Genomic DNA, 22,213 nt, shown 5'->3' with positions numbered 1-22,213 from the left:
AGTCGCCGGGAGGGGTTCTAACTGTGTGCCCCGCTATCTGAAACTTGGAACACGTGGCGACTCAGGCAACTTCAGGACAGGACATCACACACATACCTATTGAGCTCCCGGATGGCCCGGAGCCTGCGGATATAGCGACGGCAACTTGGCAGGATAGAGAGGTGGTGGGCGTGCAGGGTAAGAAAGAAGCATTCCGTAGGGAATTTCGGCTCAGAAAATGGAGGCTGATCTCCATCTAGGAAAAACACACACATTATCCCCTAAATAAAAGTGGTTGCAGGACTAAATCAAAGAAAAAGCACAGCCAATAATGCAAAATTACACTTGGAATTTCCAAATAGTTTAATGACTCTTAAAAAATTATAGACGATAAACACTAAAATATGGGGGGAAACAATCCCTAAAAAAAATATAGACTTGACTAACCGGTTTGGCTCAGTGGATAGAGCGTTGGCCTGCGGACTCAAGGGTCCCAGGTTCGATTCCGGTCAAGAGCATGTACCTTGGTTGCGGGCACATACTCAGTGGGGAGTGTGCAGGAGGCAGCTTATCGATGTTTCTCTCTCATCGATGTTTCTAACTTTCTATCCCTCTCCCTTCCTCTCTGTAAAAAAAAAAAAAAAAAAAAAGACTTGACTAATGTTATTAGAAAAATAGAATTCCTGTGGGCTTGCTCCATTTAAAGAGCAGGTATTCTTCCCCATCTGATGAAATGTCCACATATATGTACAGCAACAATCTTTTGTGCTGTGTCTTCTCCATGTATTTTATCTATGACCTGCATTCTTCCAAATGGGTGTTTCTTAATTTTCTTTAGTAGAAGTGGTACTGGGAGAATCTATGTACAAGAAATTACTCCCTGCCGAAACCGGTTTGGCTCAGTGGATAGAGCGTCGGCCTGCGGACTGAAAGGTCCCGGGTTCGATTCCGGTCAGGGGCATGTACCTTGGTTGCAGGCACATCCTCAGTGGGAGGTGTGCAGGAGGCAGCTGATCGATGTTTCTCTCTCATCGATGTTTCTGGCTCTCTATCCCTCTCCCTTCCTCTCTGTGAAATATCAATAAAATATAAAAAAAAAAAAAAAAAAAAGAAATTACTCCCTTGGCCCAGCTTTGGCAGCACATGCTGGAAAGTGGAGTCACAGAGAATGATGGAATTATAACCATAACCTTTGTTATGAATCCCCAGACTCCACATTAGGCAGACTAAATAAACTGATTAAATGCCACCTAGCTCTTCACAAGCTTACATTCTTATCTTATCACTTTGTTTTTGATAATTTATAGTTACCTGATATCTTGAATTTCTTTCCATTTGTATCTTATTTTTCCTAAAGTACACATATTTTCCCTACAAGTGTATTTTATTTTCTATGACACTTACTGCTTACATTTTGTTTCAAGCAAAAAACCCGTCTCTTGATAAAATATAGTTTTCACCTTACATATTTGTAACAGTTCTGCATTTTGAATGGCATGATTTTATGATTACAGGACACATGTTTTCCTCCTTTCTTTTCTTTTACATATTCATTTTGTCTCACTCTATACATGGTATGTTTATAAATTAAGATACATACACATTATCTCTGATAATGCTTCATTTCTAAAATTACTTTAAATTTCTCTCTTACAATCTGGGTTAAATCCTGTTCGGCTTTTCATGTTTTCTTTATTAGATTTTTAGGGAAATTATTAACCTTTGGTTCTTCTGAATTTCTTAGCCTATGAGGTATTCCAAGACTTACCAAAAGCTACTCGTTGAAATGGCACTAACCACACACTGACGTTAATGTTCGCCAGGCACCTGGCTCTTATGACAGTTTAAATGCTTTTCTGGAATGTGCATGCCTGGCACGATGCTGCCACTGCAGCGAGCAGGCACCCGCCACCCTCCCTCAGAGCAGTGCCACATTAAGTAACTGCGCTAAGTGTGGAGAAAAAGGTCAATACCACCATGTTTTCAAGATATTCATATATTAATCATACCATCAACTCATCAATATCTATGAAATATTTAATGAGAATTTTAAATGGCACATATAAAGTATATATGTAACTAAGTTGCTGCTGTCAGCTTTATTAAATATATATTTATTTATTTAACCTCAGAGAACAGTCTATTTCCTTCCATTTCCTCTATGTATATATTTGATTTTGGCCAATCCAAAGACCTTTTTTTACTGTATTAATTTTAAAAATATATATTTTGTTGATTTTTTTACAGAGAGGAAGGGAGAGGGATAGAGAGTTAGAAACATCGATGAGAGAGAAACATCGATCAGCTGCCTCCTGCACACCCCCTACTGGGGATGTGCCCACAACCAAGGTACATGCCCTTGACTGGAATCAAACCTGGGACCCTTCAGTCCGCAGGCCGACGCTCTATCCACTGAGCCGAACTGGCTAGGGCTACTGTATTAATTTTTATTGCATATTATATCCCTAGCTCGTAAATTCATTTTCTGGAGAGGCAACAACTTGTGAGGAATCACTAGCATCCAAACAGAATTATCCTTTTTCTAGACTCTATAAACTCTAACTTGTTAACTGGGGCAGCTGGGAACACCACCCGCGTGGCAGGATGTGGCCACTTAGGGGGCTGCCCGGTATTGAGAGTCTTTGTGATCGTACAGAAACACCAAAGTGGAGAGGCAGGAAGTCATCCCCTCCATCCCGTGCCCCTGCCCCCACCCTTAGGATGCACTTTCAAACCCAGTACCTTTACTGTTGAGGTTTTGCCCATGTCTCTTGCATTTCTACTTGGCTGTTTTCCTGCTCACCTGTCTCCCAGGTACATTTTGTCCATCACAAGCCTCCATACCCTCGCTCTGCCTGTTCTTTCTTTCTCTGTCTTTACTCCTTCGCACGCTTTCCCACTGCCTGCCTGGACCTTTCTGGGGCACGACTGCCGTTGGCCAGGAAAATGGCTGGGGCCAGGCAGCTAGGCTCCTTCTTCCTCCCCGCTCCTCCTCCTCCTCCTCCCTCTGAAGGGCCTCCTCGGAGGACCTTCCTGAGCTGCAGCCTTCCATCGGGCAGCAGCTCCCGAGAAAACCCCTGACCTCCTCCTCCACAGCCTGACTCCCCGGCTCGGGCCCTGGTCCCCAGAGCCCACAACTTTTTTTTAAAAGTAATTTTCCTTCTTATTTATTTTATTTTATTTTTAACATTTAAGGAACAATATTCTTTTTTTCTTTTTTAATATATATATTTTTTATTGATTTCAGAGAGGAAGGGAGAGGGAGAGATATAAACATCAATAATGAGAGAGAATCACTGATTGGCTGCCTCCTGAATGCCCCCTACTGGGAGGGATCGAGCTCACAGCACGGGCATGTGCCCTTGGCCGGAATGGAACCTGGGATCCTTTAGTCCGCAGGCTGATGCTCTATCCACTGAGCCAAACTGGCTAGGGCAGCCGTGGGCAAACTACGGCCCACGGGCCGGATCCGGCCCGTTCGGCTGTTCTATCCAGCCTGCGGAGCCAAAAGAGCAGAGGGTTCTCTTGCTCTCCCCTCTGCTCCTTTATTTTGAATTTATATTAGTTCACACAAACACTCCATCCATGCTTTTGTTCCGGCCCTCCGGTCCAGTTTAAGAACCCATTGTGGCCCTCGAGTCAAAAAGTTTGCCCACCCCTGGGCTAGGGCAAGAGCCCATATCTTAATTCTGGAGTCTGCTTGGCTTATCTGAAATCGGGTCTCCTGAGTGAAACAGAGATTTTGTAGAGAATGACACTGCTTCCTTCACTACTGACAAATAGGAGAACCTGCAACCAAACTAACCACCAGGAAGGATGGACACAGACCAGGCTGCGTGGCAGAGCAGAGCGCCCTGGCCTCGCGCACAGGACCCGCGCAGCAGCACCGCGTGCTGAACGGGCGAGGCGAGCTTGGCGCCTTCTGGAAGCTCAGCCTCCTCATATTTAACTCGCAAACAACAGAGTTACTATTAAGATATTCAAGTTCTTTTCCTGATTAGCCCATAAGCCTATACATAGAGAATTCCCTATAGAATACTTGGGATGGTCAAAGGGAGGGCACACTGAATCTCAGGTTATGGTGTCGCCTTTGTTTTGGTTAAAACCTCCCATGACTCTGAAACAGCTCTGTACTGGTCGATAAAACCTGGCCCTAAAACATGCCATTAATGGTAAATATCAGTAATGTTGCCTGACCGGGCAAGACCACAATCGAGTCCTCAGACATGCTCCCTGCTCTGCCCGCCGCTGAGTGAATCCAGGGTCTGATGTCACCGCTGTAGGGGTGAGGAGTCAGTGAACACTGTCCCCGGAGGACAGGAGCAAGGGCCGGAGGGAGCAGGAGGTGGGGGCGGGAGGCGACGGACAGGGACGCTGTACTGGTGCAAATCCAAGCTGTGGGATGACGCTCTGAGTGCCACTGCATCCTGCTGATAACAGACCCGTCCCTATTCTTTTTTAATTAAAAAAACAGAAGGGCAGCGTTTCAACGACCTGATCATGAACATATCACTCACAGAGCTCCGCCAGCCAGTCCTTCACATCCTCCATCGTGGCGTTCACTCTGGTCTCATCGGTGGGCAGAGTGATCCGACACCTCGGGTGGAATATATACGTGGGGTCCACCGTCTCCAACTTGATCTTCGTACTTAGCTGCTGCAGCACCCAGAGAAAATTCAGCATAAATCCATCTGTAGAAACCAATCTGTCATCTGTCTGTGAAACATGAAAGGAAGTACTTAGAATAATGACTGAATAGAATGCTGACCAAACATGCATCTTTTCTTTTTACTAAGAAAAAATTTTTTTAAATCCTCACCAGAGGATATGTTTCGATTGATTTTTAGAGAGAGTGGAAGGTAAAGAGGAGGGGGAGAGAAAGAAACATCGATGTGACAGAGATACATTGATTGGTTGCCTCCCGCACATGCCCCAACCCGGGCTAGGGATCGAGCCTGCAACCCAGGTACATGCCCTTGACTGGGAATTGAACCTGAGACCCTTCCATACACAGGCAGATGCTCTAACCACTGGCCAAACCAGCTAGATCAGCAAACGGTCAATGACAGGACACACATATCATGTCATCACTGTCACTCTTTAGCAGCTACCACTTGCTGAGTGTTCATCATTGTGAAACATTTTATACATTCTCTCACCGCATCTTCACAATAGCCCGTGGAAGGCAGTTACACTATTATTCCCATTTTCCAGAGGAGAAAACTGAGATTCAGAGAATTTAAGTGACTTGCTAAGATCCTCACAATCAGCAAGCAAGTAAAAACACACTAAACGTTGCTTCCTTCCTCTTCATTCCCCTCAAGAGCATCAGAGCAACTAGTTTCACCGTTCCCACCTGACAGTCTCTCCAACCTACAGCGTTAGCATCGTCCTCATTAATAACAGAACAATCCTAACAGCGACAGTTACAACGCTGTGTTCACTATGTGGCAGGCACTATTCCACCAGCTTTACGGAGAGTAAATACACACGTTCAGTGTTTAGTATTCCCGTTCAGCAACGAGGAAGCGGAGAAAATGCCTAAGGTCCCACTGTTAGTAAACGCCAGACCACAATGCAAATCCAGGCAGTCCCATGCAAGGTCCGCGCTTTGATCTGTACGTTTTTCCATCTTGAGTAGAAGTGTCACGTCATTCATTACTAATACAGGGTGGACGCCCTTGTAACTCTTCTGCTCTGGCAAACAGTCCACGCCAGTAGCCTCCGTATAGGGCTGGTCTCAGGTCTGCTCCTGCTCCCGTCCCACTTTAGTCCATTCTCTGCACCGATTCGGAGGGTTTCTTGCTGGAAAACCCTCCGATGGTCCTCACTGCAGCTCTTACCACAATGATCCAACTGATGGAGCCTCTGACCGCCCCCTAATGCACCACCCACCCTTCTCTTTCTGTTCACGGTCCTCCAGCTACAAAGGCCGCATGTGGGCTTGCTCCAAAGCTAGTCCAGCCCTATCTTAGTGCCTTACTCCTGCCTAGAGAGCCCTTTCCCCAGCCTGGCAATGGCTGGTTCTTTCCTATCAGTCAGGTCTCTGATCAAATGCCACCTCCTCAGAGGGGCCTTTCCGCCACTCAGACAAAATTCACCCACAGCTTCTTTCTGGAACTTCCGCCGTCACTTTCAAGTGCGGTACCTTGCGGTACTGGCTTCCTAGGAGCTGTGTCTCCATCTCCCGGAACAGTGTCAGGTCAGTACGGAATGAACAGAAGAGTTAGAGGAATGAATTAACGAAGAAATGAAAGGAGCCGTTAGGGGGCCTACCTGCATCTGTGCTTTTTTCATATTGGCATTGACGACAGCCGCCATGTAACCAAGGGCAGCCTCCCGGGTTTCACCATTTAGCAGAATACTATGCAGAATCTTGAAAAGCTCTTGCTGAAATTTATTTTAAAAACAAAGAAAAAAATTAAAGCTTTACTTTAAAAACGACTCCTTTGGACTTAAGAACAGCTAGCTCCCTCCCCGCCTGTTCTCCTCCCCACTTCCTCTGACTCTGGGAGAAGCTGACGACAGGAAGAGCAGACAACAAGCCCACACTCCACTGTGTCGACAGCATTAGCGTGGAAGCGGGATGTGGAGTGGAGAAGGAAGTAGCCACTGTTTTAATAAAATAGCCTTTGCTATTTCCTTCCCAGGAGAGGATCACAATTACCTTAATGACACTCTAATTAGCCTATAATTTTGCTGCTTTTTTTGAGAACTGAAGCCATATAAACTATATTTGGGACCAGCGAGTTAAACTAACAGCGCTCACTCACCCCAGGTCTTACATGCCTAAGAGCAAGCTGGAGAGAGCCAGGCCACTAAACTCGGGACCCGTCCCAGCGACGCCTCCTACCGAGGGCGTGAAGCATTCTTGCTGCAGTGACCGTTCAAGGCACCGGTTACTCGTGTACCGCCTTTTACTCATCACCCGAGTCCATTTTCTGAACACCTACCCTTCCCAGCTCCAAGTAATGCTGCAATGACTGGCTAACCACGCGAGTGTTTTCCAGGGTAATAGCAGGCCCTGAGAAATATTTTTCAACCACTTTAGCCTGGAAAGAGAAGAAACAGATTCAATCGACATATAATACACACTTGGGAAGGGACCTGAACGTCAGAGCAAAGGTGCAAATGGCCACTGTACTTACGTCATCTTCTGCGAAGACCGAGAAGCTAAAAAAAGACCCCAAATAAGAGAGTCTCTGCAGTTCCCGCCCAGACCCGGGGCTTAGGGACTTAGGCAACCACAGCGGCAAGGAAGCGACCTGTGGGAAAAGGAAAGAGGCAGGTCAAGCGGCTGTATCGCCAAGGGAGGTAAAACGTCACGGACAGAGTTCCCAACAGCCAACCTCCTCAGCGGGTCCTGAGCCACCACACAGCGTGGACACTGAACATCCCAAAACACAGGCCCCCACACGCGCTCGCTTCCCTGCTGCTGTTTTCTCATCTCGGATGGAGGAAAGCCTCCGGCTCCTCCACACTTTTGTAAAATAGACTTCTAAGTTTCTCTGGACATACTTCTAAGGTTTATGTTTCAGAAACTCTGCGATGGAGTGCAAATAAACTCTTCTTATACTGCAAAAGGATTCAAGTCAGCCGAAACCGGTTTGGCTCAGTGGATAGAGCGTCAGCCTGCGGACTGAAGGGTCCCGGGTTCGATTCCGGTCAAGGGCATGTACCTTGGTTGCAGGCACATCCCCAGTGGGGAGTGTGCAGGAGGCAGCTGATCGATGTTTCTCTCTCATCGATGTTTCTAGCTCTCTATCCCTCTCCCTTCCACTCTGTAAAATATCAATAAAATATATTAAAAAAAAAAAAAAAAAGGATTCAAGTCAATTCCTCCCTAGGACTTGTTATTCTGGATGTACAATACTTACCCAAAATTTAAAAACCAATCACAGAAGAAAGTCAACAGCTTCATCCCAGGAAATGGTATATGACATCAATTTAAGAATTCAGAGCCACCCACACATGCTAGATCGAAAGGCCCTACACCGGCCAGCTCCCAGATGATGCACCGAGGAGCACCTTCCGAGTTCTATGCTCACTGCAAGTGTGCACGGCCAGCAGGGAGGCACTTACCAAATTGCACACGGGGTGTGTCTTCCCAAACTTGGTTTCACAGAGCTCACCCAAAGCCTGGAAATCAGATCAGAGAGTCGTTTAAACGTATCTCACCAGACCGCAGAGTGAACACAGAAGAATAGCTGCAACTGCCGCTGTAAATGCGCATGTATCCCTCCCACCCCTAACAGCTTCACTGCTTCCCTGACTCAGCAACATCACCCTGTAAAACACTTAACATAAAACAGAAATAGAAAACGAAGCTAAAAGTCACTCAAACTTTATACCAAGGGATAACCTCTATTGATATTTTAGTTAACAGCTTTCCAGACATTTTTTTGTGCATATACACATTGAGGTAAATGTGTATATATATATTTTTAAATTACTTTTTTCCCATGTCAAAAAGATATGCTTCATAAACTGTAGATGGGTAATCTTGCCAGTGCTAAACAGAACTATAAAGAATTATAATTTGGCCGAAACCGGTTTGGCTCAGTGGACAGAGCGTCGGCCTGCGGACTGGGGGGTCCCGGGTTCGATTCCGGTCAGGGGCATGTACCTTGGTTGCGGGCACATCCCCAGTGGGAGGTGTGCAGGAGGCAGCTGATCGATGTTTCTCTCTCATCGATGTTTCTGACTCTTTATCCCTCTCCCTTCCTCTCTGTGAAATATCAATAAAATATATTTTTTTTAAAAAAAGAATTATAATTTAATAAGCTATCAAATCCAGAACATATTTAAAAGTATTCCTTGGTTTCATGAGCTCTGGTATTTTTGAGAACTCCAACATTTTCCGTTTGAGTGTCAATCACTCTCATATTAGAGAATCGGGGAAGGTGCTGTTTTAGGGACAAGCAGCACGAACACAGCCACTGTAAGCCAATCAAACGCCATATGAACAGTGGGCTTCCTTCTCTCTGCAATGTGGACACGGCGCACGGACATCTCCTTGAGAAGCCCAGGCTCAGAGCGCCACTGAGAAGGGAGTATTCTTGCTGCTCAGTGCAGGGTTCCCCAGCTTTGCTGCACGGTGGGGTCTCCGGGGAAGTGTCAGAAATCCCAATGCCAGGCCACAGCCTCACCTCGCACGACATGAACTCAATTACAGTGCCCGGGAGCCGGGCACCAGGGTTTTGTAAAGGTCCCAGGTGAGTCCAAGGTGTGGCAAAGCTGGGATCCACTGACCTGGACAATACTCCGTTTCTGATTTTGGCTCCAGGAGACTTCCTCTGCCCACCTCTCACTATCGTCCTTTCTCTAAATGCACACGCGTTGCTGTACAAGCACCGATAATGGTACAAAATAAACTGACTGCCTATCATAACGAAGGCCTTTGTCTTCTGTTGATATCTGACACTAAAAGCTCCTTACTGAATCAAACCACCGTAGGAAAGCCAGCGATTCCAGGAAGGAATATTTACAGGAGATGGTGGTAAGTCACGTGCACCGAAATACTTCATCACTGAGTTCAAACCATCAGCTTAGTCCGCTTCCTTTTATCTGCCACACACAGAGCAGAGCATGAGGATTAATGACGCCCTGACCGGTGTGGCTCGGCGGATAGAGCGTCGGCCTGCGGACTCTAGGGTCCCTGGTTCGATTCCAGTCAAGGGCATGTACCTTGGTTGCGGGCACATCCCCAGTAGGGAGTGCGCAAGAGGCAGCTGAATGGATGTTTTTCTCTTATCAATGTTTCTAACTCTCTACCCCTTTCCCTTCCTCTCTGTAAAAAATCAATAAAATATATTTAAAAAAAAAAAAAAGGGTTAGTGACTTTGTCAGGCGCCTGAAGAGATGGGCAATGAAGAGCCCTGTACAAATCCACTCAGAACGGTCTCTGAAACACGAGCTGCGGTTTCCCAGCAGGGTCTCGAACGTTCGCCTGTTAGCTCGCTCTGGGGCTTTCAGGAGGTCAGTGTGCCCCTTTGCACGCCTCTGCGTTTATCACGTGCACTGTGCTGACCGTGCTGCTGTGGTCTGCTTTTTGCAGTGGACTGCGAGCCCCTGCGGAGAGCTGGCTCCCTTGTCTAGTGGGCTCCTGTGCCCGGGGCCTGGCTCAGGCCGAGTCCTCAGTAACTAACAGGCTAACGGTGAGATAGAAATGGTAAGTCTGTATAATGATTAAATGGAACAAATGCGGTAAAAAATATCTATTTAACCAAGGCCTCAATTTATGGAAGGCTGTATTTACATATAAAGTTAATAAATTATTTTGATATTTCCCTTCCTATTTCTAGAATAAAAAATACTCAGTAGTACTTCAAAGCACTTTTCTCCCAAAATTTCAAAGAAGTAAATTCAGAGAAGAAAAGAGCCCATTATTTTGTTTCTGGTTCCAATATTTTTATCGCAGTCAAGGTCCTCCATGAGAATCTAGCCGAAATGTTTGTCCACGATTTCCGCTGAGCTAAGAGCCTGCCAGAGCTAAGCAGATCCGTGTTTTCCATGTTCAAGTGAAGCTTGAAGTGTACAGCCCCAGGAAATGGAAGGTGAACAAGAGAATTACTCTCAGACCTTCTGTACAAAGTCGCCAAATAAATGATAAAGCTGTATACTTTTCTCAGTATAGCCTAACCTTTTATTTGCATTTGTAATTTTTTTTTAAACAAAATTTCATCCCAAATAATATGGTATGCTCACTGCTGGGAGAATCAGAAGGATACCACCAATAATGATTGTTCTCCTAAGCTATCCAATGAGCGGGAGGCATTGTAATGACTGCATCACTGACTGTCTAGGCCTCGACGGGTGGGATGGGTACCCGGCTGCTAACTGTCTTCGCTGACGCATCCCACTGCACGCCACACACTCTGCATGGCTACACAATGATTTCATGTTTTACATTGGAAAACACGGTTGACCGTGGACCTGAAAGAAAAGTGCAGGTTAACATAACCTGGAAGAAAACAGCTACTGGATGGGCTATAAGAAAGAAGCCTTACCATGAGGGGGTATTTAAAGTAGTCACTATCAAGGGAGCACTCTTTGGCAGCAAGCGCCAGGCCTTGTAAAATGGGGATGAAGATCTGTAAGAAAACAAAACAAAACAAAATCAGAAATGTAAATTGAAGAATAGTTAAGAACGGGAGGCATCGTAAATAAAGTGCGGATCTGCATGCACAGGCGTCTCCCGCCTCCCCAAGGAAAAGCTGTTTGCATATAAGGGCGTCCAGACCCAGCCAGGGTGCTGCTGTCCTTTACGCCCAGCCACAAAGTAATGCAGCCGAATTCTCCAGAAGCAACAGGACACAGAGAACCCTAACACCCTGGCAGGACTCCCAGGGCTTCCACAGAAACTCAGGAATCTGGAGCCTGATATAGACCCTCCAGAGGTCCCTGCTTCAATCAGCTCAATTCTACACAGCTCCAAACACGTTTCTGATCACCAAGCACCCATAATCTGTAAAGAAACTGGACTACATGTTCTACTACCTTCTCACCTCTATCAATGGTGTTAAGAAATTCTTTGTTTCCACCCTCCCACCGCCATCTAATTCCTTCCATCCTTCCCTGTATTTTGAAGAGAATAAGAAAAACAGACCAATAATGGATATTATTATTACACTAGAGGCCCGGTGCACGCAATTCATGCACGGGTAGGGTCCCTAGGCCTGACCGGCGATCAGGGCCCATCGGGGCCTTCCGGCTGCTGGCTGGGGCCTCCCTATGTTCCGTGCCATCCCCTGGTGGTCAGTGCACATCACAGTGATCGGTCGAACTCCGGTCGGTCAAACTCCCCAGGGGACAATTTGCATATTAACCTTTTATTATATAGGATTAACCTTAAATATGTAGAACAAAGAGATAGCTGGTAAATGTTAAAATTGAAAAAGAACACTTTATCAGCCCCTAACCGGTTTGGCTCAGTGCATAGAGCGTCGGCCTGCGGACTCAAGGGTCCCAGGTTCGATTCCGGTCAAGGGCATGTACCTTGGTTGCAGGCACATACCCGGTGGGGAGTGTGCAGGAGGCAATTGATTGATGTTTCTCTCTCATCGATGTTTCTAACTCTCTATCCCTCTCCCTTCCTCTCTGTAAAAAATCAATAAAATATATTTAAAAAAAAAAAAAAAAGAACACTTTATCAGAACGTCTTCCCTCCACATACGCAATAGCCTGAGGTCAGAGCTGCAGGGCACTCCCATGTACTTTCACACGTTTACCACTAATGCCAGGGCACACGAACACTGCCAGGTGAGCACAGCACAACTGACTTGGGATGTCACAACGCACTCACTGATCAACACATCTGGGGTTTGGTAGGGATTCAATACTTCCAATTCCATTGAAGTAGAAAAAGTTGTAATCAACGGCTAACAATCGGAATGCCCACACGTTGAAGAAGCGAGTGTTCTATGAAGCCACTGGGAAACCTGAGAACTCCCTTTCCTACTAACCTCCTTCACTGTATTGAGCACCTTCATCGTTTAAGAAGCACAGTGTTACAGCAAGGTGCCCTGGGTTACCCAGGCCTTAGAGCATCCTGAGGTATCAACACAGCTCTGGAAGAAATCGTTCTAGTTTTGCAAATAAGCAATCAGGGTAGAAGTAATGTGCTTGCATAAGAGCTAAAAATGGAGAGGAAGTGCTTAGATGGGGAACGTCAACACTGCAAGCAAGAAAACAAACAAACAGAAGTTTCAGAATCACCAAAAACAAATTTCTTAACTGGTCATCTAAAGCAATCTCTGAGCACCGTTCTCAGGAATGCTATAAAGTAAAACATCATTACTCTTTCTAACAGAGCTTTCCTCTTTTGTAAGTAGAGTGTACGTTATAACAAACAGACAATATTGCTAAGCATATTTTTCAAATAGTCAGATGTTATACTATCTGTGTGACTTACATATTTTAATAATTCTCTTCTATTCATATAAATAGCTCCCAGCAGTGATAAAAAATGCTATAGGTGTTCATCTCTAAGCTTAAATTCTAGCAACTATTTCTGATATCTTTTTTTTATCTGTGAATATCACAAATATTTACATTTCGGTCAAAAGATTTAATAATTTAAAGAAGACAGAAAGGTAACTTGTTTTTCAGTTTAGCAACTCCGTTTTACTCATCCTTCCTAGAAAAGACATGTGGTGATACCTAAGGACAAGCCTTGTTTAGGACTAAGTGGCAGAAAAGGCATCAGAATCCTGTGATTAAAAATAAGCAGGTCAGCAGTGGTTGCACACATTGTGAATATACTAGATGCCACTGGACTGTACACTCCAAAATGGGTACATTTGCTATGTGAATATCACCTCAATTGTATAAAAACAAAGAGGTCATTTCATAGCCTCTGCGCAATAAAACAGGCACAACATACTCCTTTCAGCTGATCAAATGATGTCTTTTTTAATACAAGTATTCTAGTTAATGCACGTTATACATACAACACAACGTATCACTTAAACCTCTCAAGACAGTTACTGATTTTCATCAGTGTTCACTCATCATTCTAGGGAAGAAAAGCTCACTCTGATGCCTTAACTATTCCCCTATGTCAACGAGACCATCAGATAAGAGAAGCAGCAGATGGATCCAGACAGAGTATACAACACTAACCGGGAGTTTCACTCCTGAATTTTAAAGACACAGTTTATGAGAATTCAAAGACATTAAACTGAATAGCTATAGCCTGGCTGTGTGCTCAGTGGTTGGGCGTCAACCTATGAACCAGGAGGCCATGGTTCGATTCCTGGTCAAGGCACATGCTCGGCTTGCGGGCTCTGTCCCCAGTGTGGGGCAGGCAGGAGGCAGCCGACCAATGATTCTCTCTTATAATTACAATTGATGTTTCTAACTCTCTCTCCCTCTCCCTTCCTCTATGAAATCAATAATATATATATATATATATATATGTATATATATATATATATATATATATATATATATTATTGTTGTTTTTTAAATGTACTTTATTGATTTTTTACAGAGAGGAAGGGAGAGGGAGAGTTAGAAACATCGATGAGAGAGAAACATCAATCAGCTGCCTCCTGCACACCCCCTACTGGGGATGTGCCGGCAACCAAGGTACATGCCCTTGACCGGAATCAAACCTGGGACCCTTGAGTCTGAAGGCCAAGGCTCTATCCACTGAGCCAAACCGGTTAGGGCAACAAAAATATATTTAAAAAATTAATAGCTATAAGTAATCCTCTTATATAATAAAAGGCTAATATGCAAATTGTCCCCTCGACCGGGAGTTCGACCAGGGGACGGGGACGGCCAGCCAACCACCCATGGCCCCTCCCCCCAGTCCCCGATCGGCACCCTCTCCACCCCCATCAGGGCGGGCCGGCTGGACCCACCCGTGCATGAATTTGTGCACCAGGCCTCTAGTATCTATATATATAAAACCCTACGCAAATAGAACAAATGGCAGAACAGCCAAACAAATGAACAACCAGTCTCTGTGATGTGCGCTGACCACCAGGGGGTGCACATGGAACATGGCAGGTGTTGGCTGCAACGGGATGGTGGAGCAGGTGAGTGGGGGCACCAGACCAAGGTGGGGTGCTGGTCGCTGTCATCAGGGCAAGCCTCTGATGGTTACTACAAATTCTTTGCTCCCGCGTGCCACGGTCCTGCCTGGTGCTCACACCTGCTGCCGGCGCTGGAGACACCGCTCCCAGTGCTGGCCCCGATCACCCCTTAGGGCTTCTCCACCTCCCCCTGCTCCTGACGGGCGATCAAGGCAGCAGCCGCCGCTCACACCCGCTGAAAGCACCAGCCCTGCTCGTACCTGCTGCTGGTGCCAGCCCCAATCACTCCGCGCTGTCAGCGGGTGCAAGCGGGGGCAGCGCCGTCAGCGCGTGGGAGCGGGGCTGCCAGCAGACAGGGGACCAGGGGCCGTGGCAGGAGGGCCAGGCAGGGGCACAGTGGATGGGCGGAGACCCGCCCCTGTGCCCACAGCAGCCTCATGGCCCACAGTTCCTTTCAAGGTGCACGAATTTGTGCATTGGGCCCCTAGTTAAGTATAAAAATAGATTAATAAGAATCATATCAAGTACAGCTTCCCTCTGTTATTCTTCCTAGTCATACACAAAAGAAATCATCATACAACAAACTGAGAGATGTCATAAAAATCCTTTCACGAAGGGTAGGAAGCAGCTTGTAAGTGGCTGTGGCAACGTGCGTCCTTTGTAAGACTAGCCATAAAGCAGCAACCAAAGGTAATGCTAAAAAACTCTGCAAGCCTGAGCTTATTAGTTAATATTATTATTAAGCTTTATTATTAAATATTGCATATCCGCATTTTCACTTGACTTTGCACAATGAGATATCAAAAATGAATGAACAGTTAATGAATGAAGTAATGAGTAAGATATGAGACATCACCCCCAGATTACTGGTAGGAAGACAAAGATTCTGTGTGGTGTGTAAACCGCCACTGCCCTAATTTGGTCATCAATTTATTAATCTCCTTTTTGTAAACACAGAGAACTAACTGTCAACACTGCTCATCAGGCATATGCATGTGAGCCTGATGCCATCGCTTGGTATTCCTGCGTTAAAAGCTCCTTAAAAATCAGGGACACACCCTTATATTTCTTCTTATTTCCCAAAGCTCTTAGCACGAATCCTGTTTAGAATATCCCTGCCTCACTGATTAGTTGAAATGGCACATGATTTGAACAACGCAGCTGTCAACCTGATTTCCCGAAGAAAGGAATGTCAGGTAAGTCTCCTTTCTGAGCAGATAACACAGGCATAATAAAATTCAGGAACAGAGTTTCAATACATGTGCATTTAAAAATCAGCTTCGTCATAGAAATGCCTAAGCTGAAAGTTTCGGTAGCAAATTCCCGAAACCTTACCTGCTTGAACACTTCTTCATCCTGGTGAGTGGTTCTCACCAGCTCTTGAATGAAGCCGTATGGGAGGTTCCTACACAGCATGTACGGCACCAGGAGGGACGGCTGCTGCATGGACCTGTGGACAGGAGAGTCAATAACTGCGATGGACCAACCAACTACCACAGAACTCAGAACACATGGAAGGCCCTGTCAGCAGCAACCGCCAGCCAAATGTCAAACGTGAAATCTCCCAAATGTTCTACACAGCCGTTTAGGTAAAAGATCACCCTTCTTATCTATCTATATAAAAGTGTAATATGCAAATTGACCGAATGACCAAACAGCAGAACGACCGTCCGGACAACCACGCTATGACACGCACTGACGCCAGGCCAGTCAAGGCGGGTACGATGCAATTGGTCGAGGGGCCCCGCCATCACCCCACGATCGCCCCGCAGAGGGAGACCCAGGCCACCCTCTGTGGGCAAATCGATGAGGGGGCTCCGCAATCGATCGCCCCAAAGAGGAAGGCCCAGGCTACCCGGCCGGTGGCACTGCAGTGGATGGGAGGCCCAGGCCAGCCAAGCGATTGCACCACACGCCTGTCGCCCGCAGAGGGAGGTGACCGGTGGCAGGGGAGGGGCAGGGCCGCACAGATGGCAAGCCATGGTAGCGGAAGGGGCAGGGCCAGCTGCCAGCAGCGGGGGGGGGGGGGGGGGGGGGTGGAGGAAAACCCTGATAGGCCCTGATGGCCGGCCAGGCCTAGGGACCCTACCCAAAGGGTCCCAGATTGCAAGAGAGCACAGGCTGGGCTGAGGGACACCCCCCGCCCCCATGCACAAATTTCGTGCACCAAGCCTCTAATCATAAATAAATTCCTTTCTGTCTAAAAACTGAGAGATTAGCCCTGGCTGGTGTGGCTCAGTGGTTGAGCATAGACCTGTGAATCAGGAGGTCACAGTTCAATTCCCAGTTAGGGCACATGCCCGGGTTGCAGGCTCAATCCCCCTAAGAGGGGCCTGCAGGAGGCAGCCAATCAATAATTCTCTCTCATCATTGATGTTTCTATCTCTCTCTCTCTCTGCCTCTCTGAAATCAATAAAAAATATTTTTAAAAATATTCACCTCTTTTACTTATTGGTTTATGCTTTATCCAATTAAAGATGAGCAGTGGCTAGACTGCCCCTGCTAACATCAAGCACATCTCGGTTTCTCCTACCTGGGCTGGGTGAGGGAGCCTTGCAGTACTAACGCAGTGTGGGATATGCACTGTGAGCGGATGTTGCTCAGAAGCTGGCTGACCGCTGGCTGGCTGCACATCTGAAAAGAAAAGACAAACAAAATAACCCCAGACTGCTGAAAACTGACAATATTCAGAAGAGACGGAACTCCAGAAAATGGCACGCTTTGTTCTTCCTTTATTCATACTGAACAAGCCAGAGTAACTGTATCACCCAAGTACACTGCTTCTGCTGAAATCTACAGTTAGAGAAGAAAGAAGTGGAGGCTTGAGGCGACCACTCAGGAATCTCAGACATGTGCCCACTCGCTCTGCTTTTGCTAAGGTTAAGAGCAACAAACGCCAGAGGCCCTGCAGAAATATGAAACTAACAGGTGGACAGCCAGATTAGTTTCTAATGGAAAACTAGAACTAGAAAATGAAGTAGGAATAAAATCTACACTAATAAAAGAGAAACATGCAAATTAACCATCACTCTGCTATGCCAAGTCACGCCCACCAGCCAATCAGGAGCAAGTATGCAAATTAACCCAACCAAGATGGCGGCCGGCCAAGGAGCTGGAACAAGCAGGAGGCTTCGGTTGCCCCCAGTGATGGAGGAAGCCAAGCTTCCTGGCTGGCCCTGGCCTCCGCTCAAGGCTACAAAGTTTCAATTATAGAAGATAAATAAATCCTAGATACTTGCTTCCAGCTGGCCCTGGCCTCCGCTAAAGGAGGCGCTGAAGAAAAAAAAAAAAAGAAAAAGAAAAAAAGGAAGGGCTGGGACCTTGGGTCGCCAGGGGCTGATCAGGCCAGGATGGGACAGCAAGGGCCATTGGGAATAAGCAGACCAGCAAGGGGGCCAGTTTGGGGTGAGCAGGCCATCAGTGGGGGTCAGTTGGAGGTGATCAGGACAGTGGGGGGGCAGTTTGGAGTGAGCAGGCCAACAGGGGGGCAGATAGGGGTGAGCAGGCCAGTGGGGAGGGAAGGTGAGGGTGAGCAGGCCAGCAGGGGGGCCGTTGGGGGTGAGCAGGCTGGCGGGGGGGCAGTTGGGGGCAAGCAGGTTGGCAGCGGGGGGGCAGTTGGGGGCGAGCAGGCCCTGTGGAGAGGGTGAAGGCCGGGCTGAGGAACACCCCCCCACCCCGTGCACGAATTTCGTGCACTGGGCCACTAGTGAAATAATAATGAAGTCAGCACAAAAGAGGAGAAAAAGTGTAGCTTCCTGAGTTTAAATGCAGTTTTGCGATTTTTTATGTAAGTGATTCTGGACAATTACTTAATCTCACCAAGGTTCATTTGCTTATTCATATAACATTAAAAGTAGTACCCATCTTATACTGGATTACACCGTGCTAACCGAACAACTAGGAATCTGAACTAATGCAGGCCCAAGCACAGCGCCAGTCAGTCTATGGGATACATAAATGTTGTTTATTATTTTAATGATTATGAGAGCCTATCAGAAATTACTAAGGCCATGAAAGTTGTTGATAGCAATGGCCCTTGGCCCTGTCACTTCTTCCCTCCACTAGGATGTGAGTTCTATGTGGGCAGGGACCTTCATCTCTTCTGCTCAAACCCCAAGATCCTGGGATAGCGCCTGGCACGTAGTACGTGCTCAATAACCACTTCATGAATAAATAAGTGAATGCTAATTAGGGGGTGGAAACCATTATTTATCAAGCAAATGACCAGGCTTTTGTGGGCTCTTTTAGGTGAATCTATTTCTTATTACCTTTGGTGCTTTTTTTTCCTCAATTCCAACTCGGTCAAAGCACTCGATGAGGTAGTTCAGCATGTCTGTCTCTTTGCAGGTCTCAATGGCGAAATGGTCACTGTAGGAATCCCAAGAACTTGCCCCACCACAGGCTCCAAAACTTTGAAGAAGAGAAGAGAAAGTGATGGTTCGTACCTCTTCTCGGTGCCCTGTGTTAGACAGTCTGCACTTCTGCAGTAGAAAGCCTGCTGGGACCCCTGCCCCGGGCCAGAGCGCAGGCCCCATGCAGCCAAGGCTGGAGCTGACTGACCGCTCATCCCCCTGCTCCAAGGCCAACCACAGTCATTTCTAGTAAACATCTTATTTTGACTAGGAAGTCTGACCAGAAACCCAACATCTAATCTTGTTGGGAATGGCAACTTACAAAACCAGGAGCCTAAGGACGGCGAGACATTGGAAGGGATGCCACACGTACCTAAGCCAAGCGGGCAGCATCGCTCGGGCAGACGTGGGGTTAGAGCACCCTAAGCTCTCACTGTCGGGATAACAAAACACCCCTCCTCCTCCTAACTCCTAGCATGGGCCTCAAAGCCTTCATCTAGCATCTGGCAACAGGGCCAGAGCTTAGGAAAACTGTCCAGTTAGGAGGCATGAAAACGTTTGTTATCAATACAAATTTTCCAAAGCTGTCAGTGAAAAAGGCAACGCAGCACAGTAAGAACAAAACCAAACCTTTGCTCGAGGAGTCCTAACTTGGGGGTCTCTTCCCAGCCCTACAGCTGACCTGTTACTTGAACCCAAACCTCATCTTATGCGCAGCGAGGGTTACATAAAATCACGTGAAGTGCTTTGTAGACTAAAGCAGGATACTGCGTGAGGCATTGTTATCATCAGTATAACTGTCCTCTGAGGCCAAAGCCAAACATCGCCACAGGGTTAGGTGTGAGAGAACTCCAATTAAGATCATTAGGTCAAATGCCGAATCTGATGTTAACTCACCGATTGATTTGATTTGCACAGAAGGAGACAGATTAGTCATGGCATAGGAAGAGGCCAGGAATTTTGAAATGAAATGAGAAAACGTAAGCTTACCGAAAAAGTTACATGTGAAAGATGATAAAGGATGGGAAGAATATCAGGAACCTGAGAGACCCATTCCTACTTCAACGTGGGGCCAACAAAGGCTAGAAACTAAAAAGCAAAAGGAACTGACACATTAACGATATGTTACGTACAAAGATGGGTAGATACACAAAGCCGATTTGGGAACATATACATAACCAATCTTAGATTTTAGAAAAATATACATAACTGACCTTCAAATGACATTAAAGTATTTCAATCAAAAATATGAAAACAGCCAAAACCGGTTTGGCTCAGTGGATAGAGCGTCGGCCTGCGGACTGAAAGGTCCCGGGTTCGATTCCGGTCAAGGGCATGTACCTTGGTTGCGGGCACATCCCCAGTGGGAGGTGTGCAGGAGGCAGCTGATCGATGTCTCTCTCTCATCGATGTTTCTAGCTCTCTATCCCTCTCCCTTCCTCTCTGTAAAATATTAATAAAATATATTTAAATGAAAACAATGCCATTTTACATCCAAAGCTTCCAGTAAATTTGAATTCCTACATTATAGGCCATACTACAGGTGTGATAGCGAAGGGAGGGAGGAGTCAAGGCTGGGAGGCAGGCAGCCAAGGCCTTCCCACTCAGCGCCCGGACAAAGCCAGGACAAAGATGGGCAGCCAGCATGGGAACCCTGAAAAAACACACACAATGAATTTCTGTGTCTTCTTATCTGTTAATTCTGGGGCACGCTTCATGAATTAAGGGCAGGATCTGATACCTGTTCACTGGCCTGACAATAGAAAGCTGAGTACTGTAACAAAGCACAGGAAAAAACCCGTAAGAACAAAACAGAAAAACCCACCCACAAATGTAAGAAGTGTGCTGAGTCCCCGAAAGTAGAAAGGGGAAAAGAGATGTTTGTGTTCACCTTAGCTTCCCACCACCTGCTACCCCTCCCCCCTCCCCCTCTGACGTCAGTCACTCAGGGCTACAGCAGGGCTACAGGTCCCCAGGATGAGCTGTGCGAATACAGGCTGTGCCTACGCACCATTAAGGTTACCGTTCCTTTGAGCAGCTCTTGACAATGACAATGGAAACAGAGACTCCTCATGTTTAAAAAGGAAATTTAAAACCATACGTTTCCTTGACCCTAAGCCCATATTTCTCCATTTTTACATTTCTGAAGCGGAAAGCACCTTATATTTATTGGATGTTTGGTGGGTCCTTGGCAGCAGCAAGGCGTCAGTCGAGGCATGGGACCGCCTGTGTGACACCGGCATGCTCAGGTGGTGGCAGCTCATGCACGGACACTAGGTCCCACTCTCAGCCCACACCCCCATCCCACTGTAACTAAACCTTAACACCTCAAAGTCCACTGAAATATGTCACAAATGTTTCACTAAGGCATGGAAAGTGACAATGCGTGGAGAGCCCGCTTGTCAGGGGCCAGGCAATGCAAGGGAAGGTATTAGAGTTTCAAAGCTAGGAGCTTGGTGTCTGTTGGTGACCATCTGTCAGGCACTAAGCAACACTTCCATTTGATTTCAAGAGAAGAGAAAGAAAAAGAAAAAAGAAGAAGAAGAAAAGAAGTAAACAAAAAAGGTTTAACCAAATAGGACTTGTAGAGTAAACACCAGTGTTGGTCAGTATGCCTCAAAAGTGAAAGTTTAGCCAAAACCGGTTTGGCTCAGTGGATAGAGCGTCGGCCTGCGGACTGGGGGGTCCCGGGTTCGATTCTGGTCAAGGGCACATAACTTGGTTGTGGGCACATCCCCAGTGGGAGGTGTGCAGGAGGCAGCTGATGATCGATGTTTCTCTCTCATCGATGTTTCTAACTCTCTATCCCTCTTCCTTCCTCTCTGTAAAAAATCAATAAAATATATTTTTTTAAAAAGTGAAAGTTTAACCCTAAAGGCGCCAAAGCAGACCATGATCACAAGTATGAAAACCAGCCAGTCCAGCCAACCCTCGCTATGCATACGCGTCAAAGGTCAAAAGTTACTTACAAGGAGCTGTGGATTCAAAGTCGAAGAGTTGGACTCAAATTCTGAATGACGGATACCAAAGGAGAACGTGATGGATAGCTTATATGCACCAATCCGTGCTATCAATAAACCCTTCAAATGTTTTAAATATTTTGTGTTTTTTTTTCCTAAAAATGCTGTTACAATCCATGATGGTTTTATAACTGCTGACATATGAAATGTGACATTGGGAATGTGTCATATGTAAGTCCTAAAAGTATCTCTGGGAAAACATATGAACCATTTTCTGAAACTGCATCAGTCCTAGTTAATGTAATTACTTCACATAATACCTGAATCCTTCTGAAAACACACTGGAAATATTCCTGGGGATATTACACATGCTTCATAT

The 22,213-nt window shown here is 46.3% G+C and overlaps 1 protein-coding gene across 3 annotated transcripts in view; it reads right to left on the bottom strand.

The window, feature by feature from the left end:
* The window catches only part of UBE4B (ubiquitination factor E4B), a 98,318-nt gene that overhangs the window by 20,044 nt on the left and 56,061 nt on the right, over positions 1–22,213 (bottom strand). For all 3 annotated transcript variants that reach the window (XM_080658480.1, XM_080658478.1, XM_080658479.1), the window contains 10 exons: positions 18,791–18,932; positions 17,056–17,156; positions 15,858–15,972; positions 10,989–11,072; positions 8,062–8,118; positions 7,128–7,244; positions 6,933–7,031; positions 6,256–6,369; positions 4,497–4,695; positions 97–235 (listed from right to left, as the gene is read on the bottom strand). In XM_080658480.1, the coding sequence (XP_080514606.1) occupies positions 97–235; positions 4,497–4,695; positions 6,256–6,369; positions 6,933–7,031; positions 7,128–7,244; positions 8,062–8,118; positions 10,989–11,072; positions 15,858–15,972; positions 17,056–17,156; positions 18,791–18,932 (1,167 nt within the window). The remainder of the gene's footprint in view (positions 1–96; positions 236–4,496; positions 4,696–6,255; positions 6,370–6,932; positions 7,032–7,127; positions 7,245–8,061; positions 8,119–10,988; positions 11,073–15,857; positions 15,973–17,055; positions 17,157–18,790; positions 18,933–22,213) is intronic.

Source organism: Plecotus auritus, assembly GCF_963455305.1.
Source record: "Plecotus auritus genome assembly, chromosome: 2".
Taxonomy (NCBI): Eukaryota; Metazoa; Chordata; class Mammalia; order Chiroptera; family Vespertilionidae; genus Plecotus; species Plecotus auritus.
The sequence above is the reverse complement of the archived record's forward strand: the minus strand, read 5'-3'. Positions and strand labels throughout refer to the sequence as shown.